We start from the raw sequence: 26,037 nt of genomic DNA, 5'->3' as shown, positions 1-26,037 counted from the left end.
AATATATTGAACTTCCATAAGTTGTTTTTGTTCCAAAACTTTTTTACTTCCATTTCAACCTTTGTGCCTATACTGACTTAAAACTCTTTCTTTTAAAATTAAATGGAAGCCTCGTGTCCGTTCCAATCCAATCCCTTGTCATATAAATATGATGAACATCTTATTACAATTGAAACGCCCATTGTTTGTCCTTTGCAAAATCTATCACACATTAAAAAGAAAAAACAAGAAGTGACGAAGCTATTGAATATTATCTACAATATCCAAAACCAATGGCCATGACAATATCAATATTCACAAATTCTCAGATAATATTTTTTGCCCACAAATTTTCAAAATCTTATTTTGATCCAAAAATTTAGTAGACTTGTTGATAATTCTCTTAAAAACTCATGGCATAAAATGCTATGAAGGGTCCTGACAAAAATGACATAATAAATAAATAACACCAGCAATTACCAAAAAATAATCCGTCCCTACCAGAAGGATCCCCCAGCTCTTGCCATTCATTCATTTAATCATGTAAATGCTGTAATAAATAGATAAGAAAATGCAAAAAACAAAATTAGGGTTTTATCTACCACCATCACCATGTGCACTTTTATGGATCTTATTTATGCAATAATGAGCTTTCAACCACATCCACATGCCACCAAACCAAAGAGAAAAATGAAGAACAGAACGTAGAAATTCATATTCCATTCATCATCGCTTGGTTGTAAGAAAATTTTCTTAAGAACATATGGAAGCAAAATACAAAACTTGCCGCAAATAACTGTTCATAGAGTACAAAAACTCATTTTATTAAGACATTTCTCCTCAAGAATATTCGCATGAGAGACTCTCCAGGTTCAAAAGGGTAGTAATATCCTCTGTTTCAATCACACCCTAAAAATAACTAATACAACTTAGAAAATTGTAGATCCCTACTTCAACCGCAATGAAATTATCTGAATAAATGGTTTTACTTTGAGGGTGTGAATCTGTCAAATCAGCAAAAACTACAAGACAGTGAAAAATAACATTATTAAAGCTTCACCAGTACAGAGATCCCCATCCCTGCAGAGAAACTATAAACCAACACTTTTCTCCAGCTTTTGAATCTGGTTGAGGAAAATCCATGTCATCTGCATAAAAAAACAAACATCCAAAAATCAGAAAATACATGAAAAAAAATCCAAGAACAGTGGACAATCGAGGGAAAGTAAATTTTCAGCAAATGGTTCAGTAGCGTGCCAGTACCCAAAAAAAAACATCTGAGTATAAAACTCAACACCAATATGTAAATGCACACACATAGAGAGAAAAAGAGAGAGAGAGTACCATGACATGGGGGGCAATTCTAACACAATATACTGGAAATCCAGTGTAAAATTTAAAAGGTCCTCCACTTTTCAGGGTTTTGAGCGCACAATCTAAAGAGCCAGAGTAAGGAAGCTTCCCCTCAGCATCAGGTTGCATCTTCTGAATCTGGGTTTTGACATAATCAAATGGCAAACTGCAAGCTGCAGCAAAGAACCCTGAAATGGTACTAGCACCTGAGGAGAAAAAAAAATAAGACATTTATCAAAACAAAGACAAGATAAATATTTTCTGAGAATGAAAGCCAATGCCTTTTTTTCATAAGTAATGAACGCAAAATACTTGTTGAAATAGAGTTTGAATTGGACTAAATCAAGACTCCTATTTGCACACTCCTTAGTAGAAGACAGAGTAAATGATTTATTCTTTGCATACTTTTTACTACACACACACACACACAGCATCTAGAAGGCTCCTTGGATGCATATACATTTTCGCCTAGGAACCTCAAAAATCATAGGCTGAATACTCATAATACCCAACTGAATTTCACTGTGGTTTTTGCGTATTAAGAGGGACCAAAAAACAGGCACCGCTCTCGCCTTAGCGCCATTTACATGGTTTAAGGCAAGCTCCTCACTAAAGGCACCTTCAAAAGTGTTGCCTACCTTTGCCTACTATGTGTGACAGTCCCAAAAAATGAATGTCAATACTACCAATTAAATAAATATTTTATTTATTATTATGTCTTTAGTATTCTAAAAAGTCATGTGACTAGCATGTGGCCTTTAATGAAGTTGGATGCTTAGGATTTAATTGTTTTATGTAAGATGAAGGGCTAGGATTCTAGGGTTACTATTTGAATATTTCTAGAGCTCTTTGAGCTTAGAAATTGATATGTGATTGTTCCTAATTCAATCCTATTATCTTTTTCTTTGCCTTAAATGGTTGTTGTTGGAATTTCTTCTTAAACCCTTCTCCAACACTAGATCTAAGTTCTCACCACAACAACCCCGCCCCTGCCCTTTCCCCAGCTTTGACAAATTAAATAGCAACAAAACAACCTTATTCCATTAGTGCCCCCACACCTGCCCTCTAAAGACGTCCAAGATCTATTCCTACTTGGAAGAGAGGGTGAAATGGAAACAACTTGTCTTTGCTGCATGATAATAATCGTCTTTATTAGCCAAAAGGAAAATGGAAAGCCATTTAACAAGCAAATGCAACGCAATATAAGACATGCCCCCCCCCCCCCCCCCAAAAAAAAACTCTCACACAGGCCATTAGAGAGAGAATACAAACATATATCCAACATGAACTCCCATGGTTACATTTTAACTCAATCGAAAACATAAAATATATGTTCAAACCCAAGCCTTCATATACAAGAGCTCTCTATCAAAGAAGAATGCTAAATTAATGCAAAGAATAAATCTGCTTCAAAAATCTTTCCTAAGGTTAAACAAAACTCCTGCTAACATTTGAACCCGAAATCTTTTACAATGTCGTATATTTACCTCCTGAAGAAAAGGATTTGTTAAAATAAGCAGAGTCCATAATACTATTATAGACTAAATTTCAACTATAAAGTATTCTGCTGCCAAACTCACGCAAAATAGTAATACTAAACTTTTTAACCTGAACCAATATCTATACTTCTTGCAAAGAATCTTACCTATCACTGTAGCACCTTCACCAAAACCAAGATTATCCTTGAAAAGCTCCACACTTTGATCATAAGAGGCAAGCATTCCCATGTTCAGTGCCATTGCTCTCACTACAGTAGGTCCAGCACCTTTCCAGAGTGCCAAAACTCCCTCATCTTTAACAATACGAGAGAGTGCATGGAAGGCATTTTTGTAATGCCGTTTCTGGGCTTCTGGCAAAGTGGCATCAGCCTGCATACGGATAAGTGCTAGATCTGCTGGACTACCAACAGATGCTCCAATAGCACCAGCAGTAAGCCCACACAAAGCTTTCTGATAAAGAGGTAGCGGCTTTCCATCATTGGCTTCAATTGCTTTGTTCGTCAAAATCCTAAGGAAAACAAAGGCAACCATTTGGATACATAAAAATGGTAATAGTATATAATACAAAGTTTTTTGTTTTATTTTTAAGTATTACATCCACCCACTAGGAGCCTAGGGCTTGAGCCCATGACCTCACCCTCTACCTTGCTCTTGCAAGGGAAGGAGGTGTCATTTGAACTAGAGCTCACTGCCAAAATAAATAATTTAGGTGTGATTTCAAAAGTTGAACCCACTTGAAAAGATCTAGATTCACAAAACCAAATGTTCAAAAAAACCACGTACCCTAAGAATTTTTTTTATCTTTTAACAAGAACTAGGTAATACTTAAGTTGGTAAGATGTTTTCTAAGCTAAATAGACAATGCTGCCAAAAACTTACTTGAATGATCCAAGTCGTGCTGTGGTATATGTTGCTTGTCTGAGTAGTCCAGCAGATAGCCCCTGCTCAAAATAATGCAATTAGACCAACTAATGTGCTTTTGTGTGCGCAATGTGTGTGTTGCCAGACAGGGTAGGCAGGGACCAAATATCAAGACACAACACATAGGTACAATTTGAATCAAACAAATCACAATAATTACAGCCAAATTAAATTACACCATTAAGCATGTAACCCTTCATTAGCCTCTTATTCTGACATTTAAACAAGCACCCTCTACATAAATTCATACACCAAACTAAACAACAGGCAAATACTTAAGTAACTTAACACAATCCAAACCATATAGCTCATTTGAAAATAATGAGGATATCACCCTAATGTACACACTATATGATAAATTTAAATCCTCAACTAAATCATTGTAAAGATCCATTTTTTTAATACAGATCTCGAATAACAAAAACCAAGTTCAATAGGTACAATTTGAATCAAACAACACATAGGTACAATTTGAATCAAACAAATCACAATAATTACGGCCAAATTAAATTACACCATTAAGTATGTAACCCTTCATTAGCCTCTTATTCTGACATTTAAACAAGCACCCTCTACATAAATTCATACACCAAACTAAACAACGGGCAAATACTTAACACAATCCAAACCATATAGCTCATTTGAAAATAATGAGGATATCACCCTAATGTACACACTATATGATAAATTTAAATCCTCAACTAAATCATTGTAAAGATCCATTTTTTTAATACAGATCTCGAATAACAAAAACCAAGTTCGATACTTGAAAACACATACATGTCTTTATAGCTGAGATAAACAAATCATATTGTATAAAAATCCAAACTTTTTATTATTTTGTAGAACCAAACCTTGTAAAAGGCACCAAAGCCCTCCTCCTTAAGCATGTTCCTCGCTACCGAGCCTGCTGATCCCTGACCCAATTGAATCCTCACCTATACCAATCCAAAAAACGAGAAACAATAACAAACCCAACATAAATTAGTACCCATTAAACCATACTACACAATTTAGCAAATAAAAAAAAAATCCCTTTAAATCACAGATCTAAAACCCATCAGAGAAAACAAATATGCAGCACAAAAAGATCAATTTTTTTTAAAGGGTGTCAATGAAAACAGAGAAACAGAAACATGGGTATTGATCCAAACATGAAAAGGACTCACCTTGATCATATCGATGGGTTGGATGACACAGGTGGCGAGCATACCAGAAGTTCCACCATTAACAAAAGGCTTCACTGTTGGCCACACACCAATGGGCTTGGCTTTCTTCTCATCACCCATTCTTGGATTTGAAAGAATGAGTGGTTTGGGAGCTCAAAAGGGAGAGAGAGAGAGAGCAAGAGAAGAAAGGTAGTTTTTTTTTTTAAAGAGAGTATGGGAGAGAAAGAGGGGGCAATATATTGCTATATAGAAAGAAATAAAAACCCTCTCTCTCTCTCTCGCTCACACTCTGTTTCTTTCTCTCCCCCAAGTGTGAAGGAAAATTAGTGTACTTCAATTTTTGTTAGTTGTATTTTTTTGAGTGAGTAATGTATGTTAATTATTTTTTTTTTTTTTGAACGGATGTATGTTAATTATTTGACCCTTGATTTCGGATGAAATACAATCGTACCACCACAGCACCACTTTAGATTGACTTGATGGTTATAAAAGTTTTTGATGAACTCATGGTCATAAAAGTTATAACTTGTGACTTGTGAGTACAGAGTACTGCAGCTGACTTTGTTACTGTTAGTTTGTTACCAAGAAAAAATAAATAAATAAAATAGAAGGGATCTATAAATAGTACTAAAAAAAAATGTAATAAGACTCATAAATAGTAGTAAAAATAAACTATAAACTCAAATAAGTTTAAGTTTTCATTACTTCCCAAACATACTCTTAGTATGAGTTGACTTTGTTATAATTTGCTTCACAAACTTTCAATTATTGCATTTGACTTCATAAAAGTTGGGATAAAATAAAATCGTTAAGAGTTTCATCCAAAATATTTGTAACAATTTTATTTAAATTCAAACATGATGGAATCAAAATGTAACAATTGAAAAGGCTTGTGAACTAAATTGCGGTGCTCCCGGTTAGTAAGACTTTGTAGTTATATCTGAAAATTATTCTCTACTTTTTGGATATAGTGTTGTGGTACTCTAACCTCTCATGCGATTAATGCATTTCACTATGAATTTAATGGAAAATTATTGTATATTTCGGGAGTACCATAAATGCGTACTCCCCCCTTTCACATGAATTGTGAGTCTCACCATAAATTTAATTAGTGAAACTCACAATTATATGAGAGGGAGGAGTATGCATTTATGGTACTTCAGCAATACTATATAATTACCCGAATTTAATTAGCATGATTTACTGTTATATGAGATAAAGATATATCACGTCACTATACACTTAAAGTATTAAATAATTACTTTTACATCAAAGTTTTAATTAATTACGAGGTAAATGTATTTATTATCTATAGCTATTGTATTAATTATTTATGTAGGGGCGGTTTTTGGGGCCCAGGCCCAACAAGTAAGTGGTTCTGGCCCAAAAGTCCCTAGACAATGAATTTGTAGAGAGCGGGTTACAGAACTAGGACTGGACGAAGTGAACGTGAGCTAATTGTATGCCATGCAACAGTCTGAACGTGAGAATATCTCATTTAAGTTTACAGGATGCCTGTTCGAGGAGACGTGTAAGTACACCTCTTGCTCTAGTTAAAGATTACAGAATTCTTTAACCTCTCCCTCTCTTTTTCCTCTAAATTCTCCCATCCTTTCTTCATGGGAATTTCCTTCTCTTATATAGCCTCCTTCAATTGATAAGGGCCTTACACTTGTTGACCATCTAGACCTTCATTTGAGTGCCTGTCCCATCGGACATCCACATTATCTTTCTGTGAGTTGCACTGGCCAATGTAACACTGTTCGCCTGTTTTCTCCACATTAATACGGCTGAAAAAGTAGCTTCCTTGCATTTAATGCGGCAGTTGTGGCTTCTCCCTGGATATCTTACATTTTCCCCTTTTCCTGCTGTATAAGGCTCATCCTACTACCCACGTTTGTCTTGGATGGTTCTTCACTGTGGAGGGGGCGAGCATAGGGCCCATATTTGTGTGTCCAAGGAGACATTTCTCCTCAGACGTCTTTTAAAGTGAACTGGGCTCAACAGGATTGGGCCAGAAGCCTTTTGGTCCCCTTTTCCCTTTTGGTCATGGCTGGGCTCCGTACAAGGCCCAAGGCCCATTGTTGACTTTGGGAATTTTACCCCTACAATTTATGATAATGAATCTATATAGTTATTTTTCTTTAATTTTATACCATAAACCATTTATTTTAAATCTGAAATTATTGCTCAAATATAATTGCTTTTCCATTAAATAAAACGAAAAACAACAAAAGGCATATGCAATTTCGATAACCCACACAATCAAGAATATAAAAATTGATTGTGCCCTTCAAGTTAGTTGAAATAATTGAATATTCGTCAATTTGTTCAAGCAGATATTTATATTCTTAATTATATTAATCTTAACAATTTAAATTTCCTCTATTTTATTTTTTAATGGCATATAAAAGTAGGAATGAAAGCTACATTAACCATATTCTTAATAATATTAATCTTAACAATTTGAATTTCCTCCATTTCTATTTTTTAATGACATATAAAAGTAGGAACCAAGGCTACAATGACCAAAATTTGTGCCATGTGTCACTTTCTTTTTAAAGAAAAATGTAATATTCTTTATTTACCTGTCCCTTCACCATTATTTACCTATAAAAAAATCAAATAATAATAAGAAATTTTTACCAAGTTCAATGATTAATTAATTATTCAAACCCAAAAATAATGTGACTCTACTATTCTTTGTGTGTGTGTATATATATATTGATAATTATAATAAGATTTAAAACTCGCAATATCAACTCTATAATAATTACTTTTTCATACAATAAAATGAAGATAACAATTGATTTTTTTTTTCTTTTTTTGGTGTAAGCAAGATTGGAATTTGTTTTTTTTTTTTTTTTTTTTAACATCAATAAAAGTTATCATTTGAACTAATGGAAAGTCAGCAATAATTTTCTTTTCTTTTCTTTTCTTTTTTGTTAATGAAGGTGTCCAGAACGGAAAATTATTGAATATTTCGGAAATACCATAAATGCGTACTCCCCCTCTCATATGAATTATGGATCCCACCATAAAGAACTCACAGATATGTAAGAGAAGGGAGTACGCATTTATAGTACTCCAAAAATACCCAATAATTACCCATCCAGAACACCTCGAATACCTGACTATTTCCCATATATACATATATACACACTTTTCCATCTTGACATACCAGGAAGTTACAAAAAAAAAATTCACCTACAATTCTTGTTTCACTTCTTTCATTTCACTACATATTTACATGATTACGAAGCAGATAAAAAACCCCCCACCCAAAGGGATTAAACAGGCAATTTACTAGATTTGGTTGTTCTTTTTTTGACTTCAAAGCAACCCCATTGACCTTCTGTTGAGCAAAGACTGATGTGCAAGTAAACACCTATGCTTTGCTTGTGGTAGACTACACTACAGTGACATTTTAATGTAATTTAAGAAAACAAGAAGGGCCAAACATTACTTCAATTTGCAGACATTGGACTTAACTATTAGGCATGACGTTGTGGGGTTTTTTTTTTTTTTTTTTTTTTTTTTTTTTTTTTTTTTAATTCCGGCATGAGTTTTTGAAAGTGTGATTGATTTGCTAAGCAATGGCTAGAAAGTAAATATAGCAATGTCAAGAGGTAATTTGGTAAATCCAAAATTTGAGATGCCAGTGTTGGTCCAGTTGGCCACTTCATGAGGGCCTCAATTTCCAACCTATCCATCCTGTGCTAGCGTTTTGGGACCAATGCCTGGTTTTACAAAATTGTTGTTCCAACTTTGTTGAAATAACGACAATATCCCTCTTGAAAGTGTCGTTAATTTAGCTTATAATAAAATAATATTAATAATTACAAAAAAAAAAAAAAAAAGGATATTACTATTTTTTTTTTTTTTTTTTTTTTTGAATAGAAAAGGATATTACTATTAGATCAACGCCACAAAATATATTAATGAAACTAAACCCTTTTTGTCTGTTAGCCTTCCACCAATGTTACTTTTGGGTTTAGAACAGCTTTTAATGGCCGGAAAAGTCACTAATGTTTTCAAAAGTTTTCAATTGAAAAACTATTCAATATTGTTGGTTCTTTTCACATGAATAATGGATTATTATATTGTGAATTTAATTAATAAAATATATTGTTTAAAAGGAGGGAGTTTTACTTTGTAATTTAAGAACAACTAGTATTATCTTTTTCCGAGACAATTACACCCATTATAACTATATATTTAAACTTAATTAAAAAAAAACCTAGTGTACCAACTACCAATCACAAAGGCTCTTAATTCGGCTTCCCTATGTTTAAGTTCCTTTGTTCGCATTGTTGATGATTCCAGAGCCATTGCTTTGAATTTTGTTTCCTTTTCTTTCTCACATGTAAAACGACAAGGAAATGTTGTTGCTGATAAATTAGCTGAGTTCACAAATAGTAATGTTCAACAACTTATACTTGCTGATAGAGTTTTCTATTGATTTATAAAAATCACTATTTTGTTTTTCAAAAAAATTATATATATATATATACACATACATATTGTACCTAAAATTTGCCATGAGTTCAATTGTTGAATGAAGCCTTGTGAGGAAGCCTTACTCCTGGATTAATGAATAATGAGTGGCTATAATGGTTATTAGAATTGAGGGAGAGAGTTTGACTCTGAAATGCTGACTTGGGTTGTCTACAAATGAATGTATGAGGCCATAAAGAAACCAACCATGGAGGCAAGGCAACAAGACAACTTGAAGATTCTACGAGGAAGAGGAGAATCAATGGTCCATCCCCTTTTATCTCCTGGTATCAAACCTTCTTTTTTTTCATTGAGAAGATTCTGGCATCAATCCTAGTTGGCAAGTTTCATCTATTATATTGGGCATTTATAATCAGATGTCAAAAATCTTTCCCTCTTTGTACTTTTTTATCGGAAAAAATCTAATACTACAAACTATTACACAACTTCTTTACCATAACTGTAATGTGGTAAAGTGTGAGTGGTGAAAAAAAAAACAGTAAGTAGATTTATATATGTATAAGTGATAGACAGCTACTTATAATTTTTCGCGTTAAAGTCGTAGCAAAAACAAATTATAAAATAATTTGTGATCTTAGAACCACTCTTTCTATTGGGACCAACTTTGATGCAGACAATGCAGCACATGTATTAGGAGTTAGGACGGTGGGCTCTAAACAGCCAACTTTGAAAGTTTGCTGCTACCTTCCAATCCCCAGTTGTGATGCAGTATTATGGATCGTTGGGTTTGTGTATTTTTTTATTTTATTTTTTCTAATTGATATTATTTCTTGTAGTGTTTTTTGCTAAGGAGATAATGATGTTGCTAACCAACCAAATAAGGATTAATGTTTTTAGAGACTTTGTTTTGAGGTTTTCCTTTTCAAAAATAAAAAATAAAAATCTAGGATTGTGCTGATAGGCATCTAGTATTTTTAAGAAAATGGTATCCAAAATACTCAAACTGATCTAATTTTTTTTCAGTGTAAAAGTGTCAAGGCGAGATGTTAGTTTTTGTTTTTTTTTTTAGAAGCAAGATGTTAGTTTTTAAGTTAACTATATCACATTAAGAATATGAACAAACCATTTCCAAAGGAAGAAATATAACAAAAGTTTTGTGAACCGTGATAAATTACTGAATATAAAAGATAGTTAGTTCAAGATGGCATTTTTTTAGTTTATTTTCTGCCTACCTCTTATTAATGCATTCAAGGTATAGAAATAGACTAAAATGAGATAGCTTCATCAACAAATCCTAAAATATAAGAATCAATTTTTTTAAAGAAAAATACTAATCTACTATGCTATCTTATTAGATAAAGATTTATCACTAAACTTGAATTTAAACACTTCTAATTCAAATAACAATTTATCTAGCACATCATCTTAATTCATAACAAAAAGGATCAAAAATTTGGACATCTTTTTTTTTTTTTTTTTTTTTTTATGGGAAGACCGGAAATTCTTTTATTGAAATTGAGAAACAACCGTTACATCACGGAGAATAGCTTGTTCTATAAAATAAGGTTTCTCTTCGATCCAAATAGAAAAATCATCAATGCCTACAGCATGCTTTAATAGTAAATGGGCTGGCCTATGATCTTTGCCTACGAACATGGGAAAAGTCCACCCAGACGAAAATCATGAGTAGCCACAACAGCAGCCACTGAGGAGAGGGGAGGCGAAATTTCCTTCAAGGCATTCCACTAATACCAGCGAGTCTCCTTCGAGGATGAAGTATTGGATGAGCAGATCCCTTGCGAAATGGAGCCCAAACTCAAAGGCCTTTGCCTCAATCTCAACCGCAACAAGAGGAGCCATAATCTTCTTGCTACATGCCCCCACCACCCTACCCTCTGCATCTCTAACAAGTACAACCAGACCGGCCTCCTTCTGAGATGCAAAAACCGTGCCATCGACATTAATCTTATAATGCTCATGAGGAGGAGGAGGAGGAGTCCAGTTCGAAGCTACAACATTAGAATTTACTTTAGCAGGAACCTCACGGCATGCTTGGTACTCACCCAACTTTTATGGAACATATGTCATAGATTTAAATTATGTTGTATAAAAAAAAATCAAAATCAAAATCAAAATCCCTCTCCTGTTGTATAAAACTAGTCTAGTAAATGTGTATATAATGTAGACGTAAATAAGAAAGCCGGATATAAATGTGACTCAAAACATTCTATTTTTTTTTTTTTTGGAGACTACAAATTTTCAATTGAAGTGAAACAGGCATGGGGCTTATTTGTGGAAGTCCAAATCTTATTTTCCTATGGTTAATTTAAACTCTCCCAAAGTGGCAGCTTTCATGTGGGATACCCATTAACCAATAAGACAGTTTTGAGTGGGAAGAGATCTCAAACTCAAAAGTGTAATTTAAATGGGTGTTTCCGTTTGGACTTTGGACTTTGGACATCTTTTTTTTATTGGCCAATAATCTTTGATTGAACAAGATGAGTCATAAGAGGGAAAAGGAACATAAGCCCATACATTCCATCAGTAGATAAAACCTTTTTAGGAGGGAGAAGATATTGAAATGGAAGCCCAATGGGCTATGTTTTGAGAAGCTTGATTAGCCTCCCAGTGAAAAAAGCTAATGGGCCAATAAAGGAAAATAAGGCCTTTGATATGTGATTTGATAAAGACCAATCTGATAGGGAAGAGATGAGAGTTTTCTTGAATTGCTGGAAACACATTTTAGCCTCACCTGCTGCAAAGTTCATATATGGAAGACAAAGTTAACTTGATTGCTTCCAAAATAGCAGGCTAGCAAGACTGCCCAAGTAGCATCAAGCATAGATGAACAAACACTAAACAAAATTTTGTTGTGGATACCAATGACTAATAAGTGGTCTTAATCTCGCATATCTTGGGTTGGTAGAATCAATGTTCAATATCTTTGCAGACTTGCAGTGTTGTGTCTTAAATTTGTCTATCTTTGATTACATATGTAATAATAGGACCGTGATAATCTAGCTAGGATGAACTTAACAAACTTCCTCTATTATGTTGTTAAAATATAAACAAGAAAATAAAATGATGTAAAAAAAGATAAAACTAGAGAATTAATTTGATGGTCTACATTCACAGTAGAAACTCAATATATGAGTACATATAATAATATTTTATGATAATTTTAAAATCACAGTAACTCACGGTATTACAAATCCATAATAATCTATGGTATTCTGTAAAACCACAGTCTACTCATTTATGGAAATATCCTAATATATTATAATATTGGCCTTACTTGCATTCAAAATATACAAATTTGTGGGAGAAATGATTATATATGATCATAATGTTTACCATTTACCATGTTCAACTATATTAATTTATTATTTTTCTTCTCCTTTGGGAGGTGGTTGAGGATGTAGGTGAAATATCAAAGTATACTCATTGTGCAGCCAGAGAGGAGGAATATTAGCATGTGAATGCCAACTTACTAAGCTCACTAATATAAGGTGCTAAGTGACAACTAACCAATAACCATGTTAGTCCAACCGCCGGCAATAGGTGGAAGGATACAAATATAAGAATTAGATTTGGAGGTTCATCACCGGCTTTTCATTTTGGTTTTATTAGCATGGCTCTCTCTCTCTCTCTCTCTCTCTCTCTCTAAACACACACATTCCCAAAGCTTCAATTATTTTGTTTTTATTAAAATGGCATACGTACATGAAAGGAAGCTAGAACTTAGAACAAGGCAAGATTGAACTTGAGAATTTAAAAAAATAAAATTGAAAGGTGGAGACAATAATAATAATAATAATCTATACCATTATTATTATTATTTTGCTATGTGAGTAAGCCTGCTTCAGGGATATCAAATAATTAATTAATCTCATGGAGTCAGTAGTATGACATCATGCTATTAGCCCATTGGCACTATTTTTTTTTTTTTTGATAAGTAAAAATGCACTTTTATTAAGATCATTAATAATTTTGTTTCACGCAATAGCTATGTAATAAACAGGTCATTGCATATATATGCATATATATATATATATATATATTGTTATTAATTTTGTGTATTAATTTAACTATTAGGACTTAGGAGTATAATTAAAACTCAAAAGAAAATGTGGGTTCCGGTTAACTCTATTAATAAAATCTCTAATAGCTGAATAAGAGGCTTGAAGTTTAATCTCCGTTTGTACCAAAAATTAATTGATATTTTGATCTGATGATATTTATCATCAAGAGTATATGTCACAGGTTGAAACTTTTTTGAAAAAATAAAATAAAAAAAATAGATGTTGTATAAATTTTTTTTTCCTGTGCTGAATAAAGTTGAGAAATAGACAACGAAGCATGATATGGATATACTTTTTTTTTTTAATCAAATATCACGTATTCTTTTAGCTAAATAGCATTTCAATATTCTCAACAACAAAAAATAGCATTTCAATTATTATTTAATAAAAACAAAAAAATAAAAATAAAAAACAGCTATTCAATTGGTTCGTTTCACATGGCCAAGCTGGCCATCCTTTTCTATTTTGCCCATTCTTCTTTTTTTTTTTTTTTTTTGAGAAACTATTTTGCCCATTCTACCCCTGCCGAATCCAGCATATTCCTTTTTAGACCATGCCTAAGGTGTGTGGATCCAATGAGTCTGCCCCCACTCCCCAATAAAACTCGACAATAATTAGTGCATTTATATTAATTTTCTTTTTATTTTTTTAAAAAAGTTTACCCCTTAGTCCTTACCGACTTTTCCTTTTTTTCAAAGTTTGCTCCTTACTCCTTAGTCCTTAGCGACTTTTCCTTTATAAAGTCAACATTATTTTTTTTTTTCCTTTTCAAAGAGACGTTTTTCCAAGCTAAACTTATCAAATAATCAACGAAAATTTGAAATAAATCTTTAAAATAGTTACCAAAAGAATTGAAAATATATTTATATATTTTAATCTGGGTGAGGCTTTCTTGAGACACCTGAGGGAGAAACTTAATCCAACACTGGAAATTAATTAATTATTTTAATCTCTTTTGTAATTTTGAATCCTAAAAAAAAAATCTATTTATTTTATAAAAAAAATAAGTTTTTACTATAAAAAAAAAAAAAAAACCAAAATTGCCTAGTTGAGCTTGACCCAAAATCATTGAACTTGGACAATCCAAAGGCGTTCTGTCGAGCTCTGAGACAATTGAGTGAACAAGTTCTAGGCATGACCCTTCGGTTAAAGCAGTTAAATAGAAATGAACAATACCCTAGAGTAATCAAACTACAAGACATCCAATGATAGGTCAAGCTCAAAAGAGCCAAGGTAAGGCAACAACCATATACTTCTACCTGAAAATGAGTGTTGATGTGGAATCATCACCCTTCATATTTGCATCTAGTATGCCTAATATGTCTTCAATTGCATATAATGTAGCATGATAGGGCTCTCTACAACATTGAGGAAAGTGCTCTAGGATCACATTTCCTCATATGACCTTGGAGGATGGTGTTAATAGAGCTCTTTATTGACAACATGGAGGAAGTGTTTACCAATCTCCACTTGTATAATACTATAAATTCCCCCTCAAATCTGAATGGAAGTTATATTTCTCTTGATGATTGTTGCTCTGTAATTTTTCTCTAGACTTGCACTATGATTCCCTTCCCTAACTTAACACTAAGAGTGCTTCTAACCAATCCCACCTATTGGTATTTGGCCCAAATAAAAGGCTTGTTCTCATTTGCATGCCCCTAATTAGTGAGTCCTTAAGGGTCTAAACTATGTTTTAGACAAAGTCTTTATTGCGATGCGGTTTTGTTTCCTAACCTACCCACCTGCACTAGATTTGATGAAAATTCACCATTACATATGTAATTCTATTAAATTCATGGTAAGAATGCCAATCTTGTAATGAGATAATTGTGACATGAACCACCTACATTATGATAGAATTGGAGTTCTTTTGAGAAGTTTAATTTTTAAGCATATGAAGGATTACTTTAGTATATAGTATCAACTCCGATATAAATTTATTGTATTTGCTTATGTTAGACATTAAGGATATGTTTGGTAGACTGTAATAGGCTATGCAATAATATAATTATTCTGTAGTTTAGTTATGTGTTTTATTATATGGAATAGTTATTCCATATAAGTAGCTATTCTTTTAAATAAGAAATAATTATTCCTCTTTAAAAGGGTTATAATAACTATTTCTTAATAGGTGTAATAATTTATAAAATCAATATATTTTCAAATAAACAAACTTTCCATATGCACATAACATTTATAAAAATAAAAAATCATCAAAAAATATCTCATTTCTCTCTCAAATTTAAAACAACATTATTTTTTATGAAATATAATTGTATAAATAAGATATTTCATAAAATAGATCTTAAGTCTTATTATAATGTTATAACTTACAACGAAACTTATGAATATGTTTAATTATTACATTACAACATATTTTTTTTCCAATAATAAAAATTACCATTTATGTCATAATTTCTATTCAGTATACCAAATGACACTAAAAAAAATTCAAAAACTAAAATAAAATGGTTGATAATATCATAATATACTATTAGTTTATAACATTTGTATCTAGTTTTTTATTCTCTAAATTTGAAAAGTTCTTTTATAATTCTTCTAAAAAAAAAAAAAGAGTAAAGAATTATAATTACAAGACAAGAATGATAAAACTTGATGACACGTTTTATAATTTTCTATTAGGACTAAAAACAAAATTTTCAAATTTAAAAGTCTAAAATAATAAAATAAGTATGGCACAAAATTTAAGGACATTTTTAATAACAGTCAAAATAAAAAGTAGAGGGGGGAGGCAATATGGTCATTTGGGAGATATAGGAGGGGCCCAATGAAAGGCTGGCGCCAAATGGTGGGCCCCCCAATGTGACCATTTGAAGTAGAAGACAAGTCTTAAAAAAAATATCTTCTCAAATTTTATTTGATTTTAAATTATTTTTTATTTTAATTTTAAAAGGAAAAAAAGGTAGTGGGTAGTAAAGAGAAATTATAGAAAGCACAATTGATGTTTTGAGAGAGAAAAACACAACACAAAAAGTCACAAACACAGAGCACAAAACAAAGAAACCACAAAGGTTGTGTGTGCTGTGCGTTTCCTTATTCCATTTTGCATTTAGGTCAAATCTCAGAAGCGCCACTTTTCGTTTCTTTTTCTTTCTTTCAGTCTCTCTCTCTCTCACACACACACAAACAAACCCAGAAAGACAAAGAAGAAGAAGAAGAAGCAAAAGAAGAAGAAAGAGAAGCAGGATGAGAGAGATAATAAGCATACATATTGGTCAGGCTGGGATTCAGGTGGGAAATTCTTGTTGGGAACTCTATTGCCTTGAGCATGACATTCACCCTGATGGTACAATGCCCAGGTATTTCTTTTTCTTTTTCTTTTTCTTTTTCTTTATGTGTGTGGACTTGAATCTGAAGCGATCTACCAGTGGCTGATTATTACTATTTTATTTGTTTGTCATTTCCATTTCCTACTTTTTTGTTTTCCAATGCGTTTTGTAATGTGTTTTTGCGTTCTGGGTTTACATATATTTATGTGTGTATGTTGCTAGATTTGGTTTTTATTAAATTCCCAGCAATGAAATTCATCTGGGTCTTTGTAATTTTGGATGAATCTGAGAGTTGGGATTTTTCTGTTGTATCATTGTATTTGTATTTGGAGATTGTTTGAAGATGTGGTTATATATTGCATATGATGTTTTTGTAATTGGAGAGGGCTTTTGGGTTTGTTGAAGTTTTCAGATCTGAGCAATGTTAGTGAAAATAAAGAGAAAAGAGAAGGAAAATGAATAAATAACACACAGATTTATGTGGTTCAGCAATGTGCCATACCCAGTAGTTGAGAATTCCACTACATGAAATATAAGGGTTTACAATGAATTTATACTGCCCCAAGAAACCCTAACCCGGTACGTTTAATTTGCCAATATATGCTTGTCAGTTGTCATACTAGTCTTACTCTCTCATTCAGAATATGAGCCACTATCTAACAGGCTTAGTAAGAGAGGATTTTAAGGTTTTCAGTTGGATTTGGTGAGTTCAGAAATGGGCATTGCTCAATTTTTCCTGGATTTGGAACAATAACATATTGCATTGTTGTCAAATTCTCACAATGTTTGTTAACTATTTTAGGCCTTGCACTTGTTGGGTTAGATTTGGCTGACCCTAATTATTTTGTTGAGGAACCATTGTTGGCCCTGAAATTTAGGGACTAAGGTTTTTGTAATTGTAGTTCTGTTGTGCTTGCTGGGTTAGATTTGTACTGAGCTGCTTATGAACCTCTATGTCTTTGCAGTGACCTTTCTGTGGGTGTTGCACACGATGCTTTCAATACCTTCTTCAGTGAGACTGGTTCAGGTAAGCATGTGCCTAGGGCCATATTTGTTGACTTGGAACCAACTGTTATTGATGAAGTTAGGACTGGAGCTTACCGGCAACTATTCCATCCCGAGCAGCTAATTTCTGGCAAGGAAGATGCAGCTAATAATTTTGCAAGAGGGCATTATACAGGTAAGTGATAAGTGACATTGTTTGCAAATTGCATAAAGTGGAAAATTTTAATATGTTAATCATGTTGCTTTAACCTTATTCTGGCTTGTTGTGCAGTTGGGAAGGAAATTGTAGATCTGTGCCTTGATCGAGTAAGGAAATTAGCTGATAACTGTACTGGCTTGCAAGGGTTTTTGGTGTTTAGTGCTGTTGGTGGTGGTACTGGTTCTGGTCTAGGGTCATTGTTGTTAGAACGCCTGTCAGTAGACTATGGGAAGAAGTCGAAGCTTGGATTCACCATCTATCCTTCTCCCCAGGTACAGATGGTTACTAATATCTTGATCCTTTACTCTTTGCTAAAAGTTTGTATATAGCATTGTTGTTGGAGGTGTATTTTTAACAATGGTTAGTTGGAAACATTTCTGGAAGGTTCTATCACATATGGGCATAAAAGGAAAGAAATTCAGGGTTGTTTTTGAACTCTATATGATGGAAACACTTTTTTTCATGGATTGTGGTTTTTATTGCGCTTATTGATGCTCATTTTAGTGCAATTTATGTAAGAAATATAATTTCAAAAGAAACACTTTGCTTCACTATTCAATTAAAGCTAATACTGGGTTCAACTCTGGTGAACTCTTTTTTTTGGTAGGTTTCAACGGCAGTTGTGGAGCCTTATAACAGTGTCCTTTCTACTCATTCTTTGCTTGAACACACAGACGTGTCTGTGCTCTTGGACAATGAAGCTATCTATGACATTTGCCGAAGATCCCTTGATATTGAGAGGCCAACTTATACCAATTTGAACCGATTGATATCTCAAATCATTTCATCCTTGACAACTTCATTGAGATTTGATGGGGCTATTAATGTGGATATTACTGAGTTCCAGACCAACCTTGTACCATATCCCCGGATCCATTTCATGCTTTCTTCATATGCCCCAGTCATCTCAGCTGAAAAGGCATATCATGAGCAGCTTTCAATTCCTGAAATCACAAATGCAGTGTTTGAGCCCTCAAGCATGATGGCTAAGTGTGATCCAAGGCATGGGAAATACATGGCCTGCTGCTTAATGTACCGGGGAGATGTTGTTCCCAAGGATGTTAATGCTGCCGTTGGCACCATCAAAACCAAAAGAACTGTTCAGTTTGTTGACTGGTAAGAGGGAAAAAATGCATTCAACAAGGCAAAGACTAAGGCATACTTGAGTAAAGTTGGATGAAATATAACCATGAACTTAATCTTGGGAAAATGCTGTCTAAGATTGTTTATCAAACTTCTTTGGTTAAGCTATCCTTGGCATTGTTTATTGGATTATATTGTTTGTAGTTGTGTATTTAAAGTTTTAAACCCATTTGACCTAATTAGTCTCACCATCTAGACTCATCAAATACATACCTCGTATAACTCTAGATTGCTCTGCTAGAGTTCAGGGGTAAATTCTTTCTTGTTTTGCTCTACTGTCTCCTTTTAGAGAAAATTGTTTGGCCTGAAACTTTTTTTCCCTGGTTTGGAGATTGGCTTGGTTTATCAATTCTATAGAGGTAATGTTGGCTTGGTTCAATATTTAATGAATGGGATTGCCTAGAGTCAAGATCGGATAGAGATCAATGTGGTGAAAAGGGTTGGTGACATTGACTGTGTTTCTTTGTTCCCAGCTTCCAATTTTTCTTTTTTCTTTTTCTTTTTTTGGTGTGTGCGGGGGAATGGGATTGCATGATCTTACAATATCTGGATGTTAAAACTTTGATGAGGACAACTTTTGGAAGTATGACTGGAGCGTCAGCTTTATACCTGTTTATATGTTAGATCTGCCTGCCAACTTAAGATTTAGATGAATTTACTATTGCTTTTCTTTTTGAAGTAGTTTGTTAAAGCACAATATATTATTGATTTTTGTGTTGTCTCTCCCAGTTGGACAACTTGCAATGCAAACTTTTAAACAGCATCCTTATTGCCCTATATTCCAATGAGATCTGAAAATTTTGTTGTGTTGGATTTCATAGGTGCCCAACTGGCTTCAAATGTGGCATCAACTATCAGCCTCCAACAGTTGTACCCGGTGGTGATCTTGCCAAGGTGCAGCGAGCTGTCTGCATGATCAGCAACAACACAGCAGTAGCTGAGGTTTTCTCACGTATTGACCACAAATTTGATCTCATGTATTCCAAAAGAGCATTTGTTCACTGGTATGTTGGTGAGGGCATGGAGGAAGGGGAGTTCTCAGAAGCCCGTGAAGATCTGGCTGCTCTTGAGAAAGATTATGAAGAAGTTGGTGCTGAAGGTGTTGATGATGAAGAGGAAGCTGAAGATTACTAAAGTAGTTCTGTGAGGGTGTTCGTATGAAGTTTGCATCTGTATATGAGCATTTGCCTTTGCCCCTATGCTTTATTTTCATGTTCTTCTATTTCTTGTATCAATGTTTTGTGCATGCCATGAAATTATCAGAGTTTGTCTGTTCTGAATAATTGTTCTTTTTGTGATAGTAATGACTTGTTATTTCAGGATCATGGTATTAATGAAATGATATTTCAGGATGAGTTACAGTTTCTCTTTGAATTTCTTTGTTTAATTTTTGTGACCATTCGGAGAATGTAATTTCTGGATGCCTATATATATATATTGGTAGTCACCTCATTGATAAATATGCATATTAGCCCTGATGTGGGGTGTAATTAATTGATGAAGAATGATGGTTCAAGTCATTTGATCTACAGTCCAACAGTTAACAACCAAATTATCTTTGAGACAATCTGCTTTGTATCTTATACTTTGTTTACTTCTTTCAGATCTCGTTTCATTAGACCAATTCTCTCTCTTCTTTTCTCATTGCTCTTAGATCTATTTAATCTTCTCTTTATTCTTTTTCAGTTTTTCTTCCTCGCTATATCGAGGCTGGCCTTTGTTTAGACTTCGAGCTGGCGTTCGAAGATGTGGTGAGTAGTCAAGTCTGTTGGTGTTTGTAGATGTGGTGAGTATGTTATGATTTATTTGATTGGGTTTGTTGAGCTTGGTGATTGGGTGTTTACAAGGTGTATGGTTGCCATGAAAGCTGGTTTTGTGAGTTTGAGATATTATTTTTAGACTTGTGGTGACAGATAGATTATGGGTAAGGTAGTTTTGGCAAGATTGACCCCTTAAAACACTATTATGTATGGGTGATGGTTCTGGGGCTAAGGATTTCAGACCCCCAATTTCACTCCCTACACGCTATATATTTTTTTTCGTTAACAGGTTGTGGTTTTACACTCTTTTTAAGTGCATTATTATTCATTTGTCATCTCGGGCCTTTCCCATTCAGCAATAACCTTTTTGACATAACACAAAAACAAAAGTTTAAAAACTAAAAAGCATTACACTTGAAAGAGTATGGACCATTTTGGAACACAAGACAAAAGAGGATCAAAATGGAAATAAATCCTTATAATTTCTTTATTTTGAGAGGAAGACTGAGAAAAAGGAATGAAAGTATGCTACATTATTCTAGTGGTGGCATGCAAAGGTCTTTCCTCACCTAAGAAAATGGGGTATACATTATGCTTTTACTCCAAAAATTCTATAACCACAATAAAAATTGATGGCAGATTGTAACTAGTATAACATATATGGGAGTATTATTGACATCACTTTTATTGCATACAATCGCAACATACCAATCACTTAGCTTGTTTGTGGTCAAACTATCATGACCAGGTACTATTTACAAATTTCACTTAGCTTAGTTTCTTTTCAAAAAGTCATAATCATATACTATTTGCGAGTCTCACTGTATGTTTTTTGCTTATTGCAAGACTCACTTTTTTTTTTATTACTTTCAACAAACCACAAAAAATAAAAAGCTAAATAAATTGTTTCCATACAACACTTAAATACTTATTGATACATGCTAGTCAAGGCTAGGTTCAAAAACATCTAGGAGTGCTTTCTTTCTTGAGTCTAAACAAAAAAACCCATCTATGCCTTTTCATTCTTGACAGCCTAAATTGATTTCCTTTGAAACTACATAAGTAGTTAACATTTGTTCGTGAGTTCACTAATGTACTGAAGTTCTAGATTGGCGCAGACGAGTCTGTTTGTGGTGGGAATTTTTGAGCCGTTGTGGTAGTAGGTGAACGGATCGTTTGCTAGGTAATACATAGCATTTATCTGCTGAGGTTTTGTGAGTATAAGTCATTGTAACAAAACTCTTTCTATAGTGAATTTTCAGTAGGGTAGGCTACTTCTGGAGTGGGATTTTTTTTTCGTTGCTTAGAGGGAAATTAGGGAGGATAGAGAGGAGAGAAAATAGGAGAGAAAACGAGGTAAATAAGTGTTTATTTGGTTGGTTGGAAAGGGAAGGAGGGGAGAAAATAGTGGGACCCTGCAATTTTCTCTCTGGGCCCACCAAATTCCAACCCCCCAATTTGGAGAGAAAATATAGGAGAATATAGATGGTTGATGGTAATTACAATTAGGATAAAATTTTGTTACAAAATTGGTTGTAAATTAAAACTACAACCTTACTCAATATCATTTACATTACTATATTTTTTGAAAATCTAATTATTAGACTGCATGTTTTTTACACTCTTAATACACATCAAATTTTGTGGCAATTGGATATTATTTACTATATAATCTATAAAATTATATTTTATGTATAATTTTAAACTACAAAAACTTGCAATTTAAACAATTTAATGATAATATTGCTATTTTTCTTAAATTTTCTAGAAAATTTTACAAGCATTAAGGATATAAGAAAAAAATGTAATCCAATGGTGTATTTGTCAAAACTTACTTCCAATAAAAATATATTAAGTAAGGATGTAACCTTAGGTTACAACTAATTTTATAACTAAATTTTTTCTTTACAATTATGCCTCCCAATTGCTTAGGAGTCACACTTTGTCCCACCACTTGGTGGACGAAATCTTCCCTCTCCCCCTGTTTAGACATTGGTTTTCTCTCTCTTTTTCCTCCTTTTTTTTTTTTTTTCACTGAATTTAATGTTTGGTATAATTTTTTATACCCAACTCCAGTTTTTTTTTTTACTAATATAATATTTAAATATATATATATATATTATTTAATAGAGGTGTAAGAGTAAATTTCTACAAATATTTTTTATCAAAACAAAAGAATTTTTTATCCCTCCTCTTTTTCTCCATCAAAAGTCAAATCATACACCATAAAGGAAAACTAAAATTTCTTTTATTCCTCTACTTTTCTATCCCCTCCCCCATTGTCCCACTTTTCTATCCATCCAACCAAATAGACCTAAAGAGTATTTCAAAAATTTTCCACTTTGTCACCAAATTTTTGTGTTAATTTTATACTTTATTTTACTACTTTTGAATTGTGGTGATATTCTTGTGATTATTTTATCATTGTGTTTGGTAAATCATTGTTGATTAAATTGGTTGAAGTGATAATCAATTTGTTGGGTAAAAGTTAGATCAACTGATAAAGTTTCTTGTCGTCAAATAAAAAATTTAAAATTTAAATTTTACCGTATTTATAATTAAAAAAAAAATAGTGATAATCAATCTGGTAATTAGGCTCTAGATTTTAGAATCTCAATACTTAAATTAACTTTGACAGATGGGACTCTATCAACTTTTATCTGAGCGATTGAGTAAATATGAACTATTTTTGAACTTTTACAAGTTGAGTAGACTGATGGTGCTAGATTTGCTAGTAGGGCGTGTGCAGGATCTTGAGGTTTTCAAAATCTTTCATTCAAGGGGAGAGCTGTTGAGAAAAGTCCATGGGGCCAATTTCATGATAGCCTTCCATGTAATTATTACTATAGGCCATTCCTTGTTCCTAAAAAATGATGAGAAATAATTAATAGGACTATGTTCAATCTTAGGCCATTCGTTGTCCCAAAAATTGGTGACACTTGAATGAGCAAAAAAAATTGATTTATTATCTTATGCACAGCAGCCAAAAGCCAATAGGATTACTTGAGAGGAAGACCTTACAGAGCTCACAAGTTGTGTAATACAGTCTTGATCTTCCTACATGAATACTACAACATCCTCATTGCACCACCAAAAATAGTACCTCTTCTTGAAAGTAGAACAAAGCAGACTTTCAGTACCATTGAATTAATCAAATACAGCATTACAGCTTCCAATCTCTCCTTACCTTCATGCTTTGATAGTTCAATGTATTAAGAGAGGAGAGGGCATCAACTTGTGCAGAACAAGTGACACAAAGTAGAAAGATCCCAGAGAGAATCACTAGCATCATATGGATTCTCCATGCACTCGTTCACTCCGTTCATAGCGTATAATGATGCTGACATTTGTCTTTCTACCTTCATGTGCTCAAATTCTGTGAAGTCCAGCCCTGTTGTACCAGGCAATAAACCACCATGTTTTGGGGACTCCAGCTTCTCTTGGACTAATGGAAGCTGATCAAACTCGGGCGGTAATGGCCACAAGTGACCAGAATAAGACCTAGTTGCTTCAAGTTCAGCAATGCAGTTGCTCAAGTCTGGTCTATATGCATCTCCAGACATTTGGGTGTCTTGGACTTTGACACTAGAGGGAGCACTAAAATTCAAACAGTAGCTAGAACTATCATTGGTAATATGATTGGAACTATCATCAGGGAAGGTATTAGTGACAAAACAGCCAGAACTAATTCTAGTACATGGTTTAACAGTACTGGGGGTTGCTGAAGGGTGTTGTTTCATATTCTTTTTCTGATTGAGGAGGTTTTTGACTTTCAAAGAGATGGGTGAATTGGGGGAGACATTAGTGGCAAAGTTGGTTCGAGTATTCGAACCGCGAAGCAGGTAAGCAGCTTCATCATAAGCTCGAGCAGCTTCTTCAGCAGTCTCAAAGGTCCCCAGCCACATCCTTATCTTCTGTGTTGTGTCTTTGATCTCTGCAACCCATTTCCCAGAAGGCCTTTGCCTCACCCCAACAAACTTGCTTCTACTATTGTTGGTAGTCCTCTCTTTAAATTTGCTTGGTTTGTAGACTGAAACTCCTTTCTGCTGCTTTTGAAGTAGATGTTCCATTGCTAACTTCGAATGGAACATGAATTAGAGAAATGAGAGAAAGGGACTTATTTATACAAGGGAGTCAAGGAGGTTTGTAAGTTCTTATCTTAGTGGGTCGCTCGTTTTTTTTTTTTCTTGTCAGCATGTCAACTCAAATTTGTTCCTTTTAAATTTTGAATGATATCTCAATGTTTAGTTAAAGACTAGATCATATCAAGTACCTTGGAAATGTTCTCTCTCAGAGAGACATGCAAGCCATTCCACAAGAAAAACCAAAACTAGAAAAGGGAAAATATAAATATGTTTCTCTCTACCAGATACATGGAAGCCATTTCCGCAAGAGGATGGAAAGAATAAAAAAAACAAAAGGAAAGGAAAGGAAAGAATTAATTATTGAAGACAAGTTAAGATTATTATTTGTATTTTCTTAATATTAACAGGTTTGGCAGGCCGGACTTCTTGTCCTCACCTTCACTTTGTCAACGACAACGATATACTAGAAAAATTCGTGAAGGCACGAAGGCTGGACACTTGGAGCCTTGACAATCAAACTAGAAAATTAAGATTATTGAACCCTTCTAAAAGCCACAGAGGGTTTTTCTTTTTCTTTTGCCCCTAAGGGCTAAGAAAAGCCAAGAAGAAAACAAGTAAACACCAATTTCGATTGGAGTCAGTAGCGGAATGTGGGTTTTGTCAATCACTCCTCTCAGTCTCACCTGTTTAAAATTACTGCGGTAAAATCATTTTTGCCCTTTAGATTCCCCCACTTTAGATCTCATATTATAAATTTATTTATGTTTTCCTTTTTAATACTCATTTTAAATGATAATTATAATTAATACACTATTATGTCTTTTATATTGGTCTCAACTACTTTTTTTTCTTTTTTTTTAACAAGATAGAAATTTTATATTGGTTTCAACTACTAATCTAAGTTTATATGTGTGTAAAATTCAAAGACTAAGACTTAGATGGTCATGCAATCACCAAGCTCTATCTAACTTCTTCCTTGACTTTTCTCAAGACAAACATCTAAGAAACCTCTGTATTCCCACGGGTAAACACAAATCTGAATTCTCACCTCTAACTTTAATCTCTTTTCTACTGATTACTGACTTAGCAAT

General features: G+C 33.6%; 3 protein-coding genes across 3 annotated transcripts; 1 reads left to right on the top strand and 2 right to left on the bottom strand.

Moving 5' to 3' along the window:
- Window positions 1–782: 782 nt before the first annotated feature.
- Window positions 783–5,156, bottom strand: LOC126719751 (mitochondrial dicarboxylate/tricarboxylate transporter DTC). Its single transcript, XM_050422274.1, has 6 exons — window positions 4,922–5,156; window positions 4,607–4,690; window positions 3,711–3,772; window positions 2,978–3,339; window positions 1,324–1,538; window positions 783–1,127 (listed from the first exon to the last, which is right to left on the bottom strand). The coding sequence occupies exons 1-6, from the start codon at window positions 5,039–5,041 to the stop codon at window positions 1,071–1,073; spliced, it is 900 nt and encodes a 299-aa protein (XP_050278231.1). The 5' UTR covers window positions 5,042–5,156; the 3' UTR covers window positions 783–1,070.
- Window positions 5,157–16,435: 11,279 nt separating this feature from the next.
- LOC126719743 (tubulin alpha-3 chain-like) lies at window positions 16,436–20,456 on the top strand. Its single transcript, XM_050422269.1, has 5 exons — window positions 16,436–16,784; window positions 17,720–17,934; window positions 18,031–18,230; window positions 18,566–19,074; window positions 19,923–20,456. The coding sequence occupies exons 1-5, from the start codon at window positions 16,672–16,674 to the stop codon at window positions 20,233–20,235; spliced, it is 1,350 nt and encodes a 449-aa protein (XP_050278226.1). The 5' UTR covers window positions 16,436–16,671; the 3' UTR covers window positions 20,236–20,456.
- Window positions 20,457–23,805: 3,349 nt separating this feature from the next.
- Window positions 23,806–24,963, bottom strand: LOC126719737 (ethylene-responsive transcription factor ERN1). The gene has a single exon (XM_050422264.1). The coding sequence runs from the start codon at window positions 24,950–24,952 to the stop codon at window positions 24,092–24,094; it is 861 nt and encodes a 286-aa protein (XP_050278221.1). The 5' UTR covers window positions 24,953–24,963; the 3' UTR covers window positions 23,806–24,091.
- Between the last annotated feature and the right edge of the window lie 1,074 nt (window positions 24,964–26,037).

This window comes from Quercus robur, chromosome 1, assembly GCF_932294415.1.
Source record: "Quercus robur chromosome 1, dhQueRobu3.1, whole genome shotgun sequence".
Classification (NCBI taxonomy): Eukaryota; Viridiplantae; Streptophyta; class Magnoliopsida; order Fagales; family Fagaceae; genus Quercus; species Quercus robur.
This window is presented reverse-complemented; position numbering and strand designations above follow the sequence as displayed.